Source organism: Pinus tabuliformis, chromosome X, assembly GCF_031772625.1.
Source record: "Pinus tabuliformis cultivar Carrire ecotype Pingquan chromosome X, CPIR1, whole genome shotgun sequence".
NCBI lineage: Eukaryota > Viridiplantae > Streptophyta > Pinopsida > Pinales > Pinaceae > Pinus > Pinus tabuliformis.
In genome coordinates, this window is record NC_142308.1 from 170,176,407 (window position 1) to 170,179,008 (window position 2,602).

Consider the following 2,602-nt stretch of genomic DNA (forward strand, 5'->3'; position numbering starts at 1 on the left):
TACATGATTCTTGGAATGCCTAGTAAATCAAAAAATTATGTAACCATTATGCGTCTATGTTTAAATACACCACAATACTTGCAAAATTTGACAAAATTTACAATACATACTAAGTGTAAGGAGATGAGATTACATTTTTGGACCCTTTACTCAAATTGATACAATAATAGAACATTATTATAACATCAAAGAATATGTTCAACAATAAAACGTCAACAACTAACAAACCAAATATACCAATAACATATAACTTAACCAAATATACCAATAACATATAACTTAGTTCAAATGCCCAAAATTCCATAAAAACAACTTTATCTCAAAATCACATATTTTTCTAAAATAATTTGAGCAAATCATCTTATTTTCTAACCTTATCCCATACCCCATTCAGCAAGCGAATCTATTTTAAAAAATATTACATTCACCTTTTCCCACCACTGATAATAAAAAACAGAACGAAACAAAAGGGCAATTTCTCGTGGGGGAGCAGGAGAAGCTTACTAAAATATTACCGCAATAATGTCACAAAACTGCTTTCATTGACTATGAAAAATGAAAAATAATTATCGCTCGTTAAGGTTGATTGGCTGGCTTATCAATGGACACTGGGTTCGTGATAGATCAGGAAGCCAAATCTACCCATTTGATTGGAATGGTAGACTGCATGTGCTATTCAGTCGTGTAGGTCGTGAATCCCTGATCAATAAAAGTCCTTCCCTCCACTGAATACATAACAAATTTCAATATCTCTTCAACAGTAGCAGAACAAGTTTGTTTTCACATTCCCATTCCTAAGCATTGGATAATTCGGTTCTGGAAAGCTAATGGAAGCATTGAAGGGTGGCGTTGGCATCCCATGCGGAATAGCATACACGTACTACGCTGCTCGCAGGCTTCCCAGGGGTTTCCCACGCCTGGTAGCAGTCATTCCTGTCGTTGTTATGTACATAATTCTTCCATGGCAAGTCTCCACTCTGCATATGAAAGGTTTTACTGCGTTTGCATTTATGTGGATTGGCTCCTTCAGGCTTTTGATGCTCTGTTTTGACGTGGGTCCTCTTGCAACTCCATGGGCTCAGAGCAACCTTTTCAATTTCATGGCTGTCGCTGTATTTCCTGTCAAGCTTCGCGAACCCAATTCTGAAAACGATTCTCACACAAAGTCAGTGAAATGGAAAACAGTGATAAAATCAACTGTGAAAGGGTGCCTTTTGTTAGCAATAATATACATGTATTCATTCACAAATCAGATTCCATATAGCTTGAAATTAGTACTCTTTTGTGTGTACCTGTTTTTAGCTATGGATATTGCTGTGTTAGCCTTTGCAGCTCTTGCAAATGCCTGCCTTGGAGTAGAAATAGAACCCCAATTCAACAAACCCTATTTGTCCAGCTCCTTGACAGACTTTTGGGGCAGAAGATGGAACCTTGTTGTAACAGATACTCTTCGCCCATCTGTGTATGATCCTATAGTGTACATCTGCTTGAAGGCCCACAAACGATTAGAGAAGAGAAATGGAGGAAAAAAGCAAACAAAAGCTGGAGAGAAGCCTCCTATCTGGGCACGAGCAATTGCGGTGTTGTTGACATTTGTAGTTTCTGGATTGATCCATGAACTCCTTTTCTGCTGCATGACAGAGACAAGAACACCTACTTGGGAAGTTACAGCTTTCTTCATCTTTCATGGTTTGTGCACATCCATTGAAGCTGGTTTCAGAAGAGGCTGCTTGTCTCCTTACATCAAATTGCCAAGATTCATTGCGATCCCTATGACTTTCATAGTCATATACAAAACAGGTTTCTGGCTATTCTTCCCACCTATCTCTAGATCAGGCATAGATGTCAAGGTGATGGCCGAGTATGATGCCTTTTTTCATTTCTTGTTAACAGGGAAGTAACTATGACTTTCTGAAATATTTAAGATGCTAAATTTCATTGGCATGCCAATTTTCTGAAATACCCTGCTTTATTCAATAAATATATGATAATTGATAATTTTATATTATGTCTTTCATATGCAGAGTAAAGAAGATGAGGTGAATACCTCTGATTGGCATGTCTAACTAGGGCCCAAATTCAATAGTAAAATGAGAGAATTTTATTAAATATATAATGCACAATATTACATTGCAAACTTGCTGCTTAGGCTTATGACACTCTGGGTTTGTTAATAAGGTATAGGCTCTGTAATAAAAAAAACACTGAGTTCCATCTCAGGGACCTCTAGTCTGATTTCGGGACTATAATAAGCTTTCATATTTATATCTAGATTTCCTAGGAATACCTTCAAATGGCCTGACCTATAATAATTGGCCTTTTTTTACAGATAAAAAAAGGATCTGGAATCTTTCTGATACCATGTTGTTATTTCCATGGTAACTATCATTAGATTTAACAAAAAGATGCTGCCTCATCCAAACTGGTAAGTGTGATCGAAGATGAAGCTGAGAACGTAGGATACGAGAGACAGAATAAACAAAAAAAACATATCTATGTTGCATAAGTTTAGTTGACAAAAGTCTCTGGGGTTAGCTCAACTAATGTTGCCAATGTTGCTGGCAGTTGATTAGTTTGATGCCAGCAGGTGCTTGGTTCAAAC

General features: G+C 37.1%; 1 protein-coding gene across 1 annotated transcript; it reads left to right on the top strand.

Annotated features, from left to right (window-relative positions):
- The first annotated feature begins 596 nt into the window (after nt 1–596).
- Nucleotides 597–1,901, top strand: LOC149138999 (long-chain-alcohol O-fatty-acyltransferase-like). Its single transcript, XM_089450551.1, has one exon. The coding sequence runs from the start codon at nt 828–830 to the stop codon at nt 1,899–1,901; it is 1,074 nt and encodes a 357-aa protein (XP_089306677.1). The 5' UTR covers nt 597–827.
- Nucleotides 1,902–2,602: the final 701 nt, after the last annotated feature.

Coding starts and splice junctions, on each gene's coding strand:
- LOC149138999 (XM_089450551.1), top strand. CDS start 828: ATGGAAGCATTGAAGGGTGGCGTTGGCATCCCATGCGGAATAGCATAC.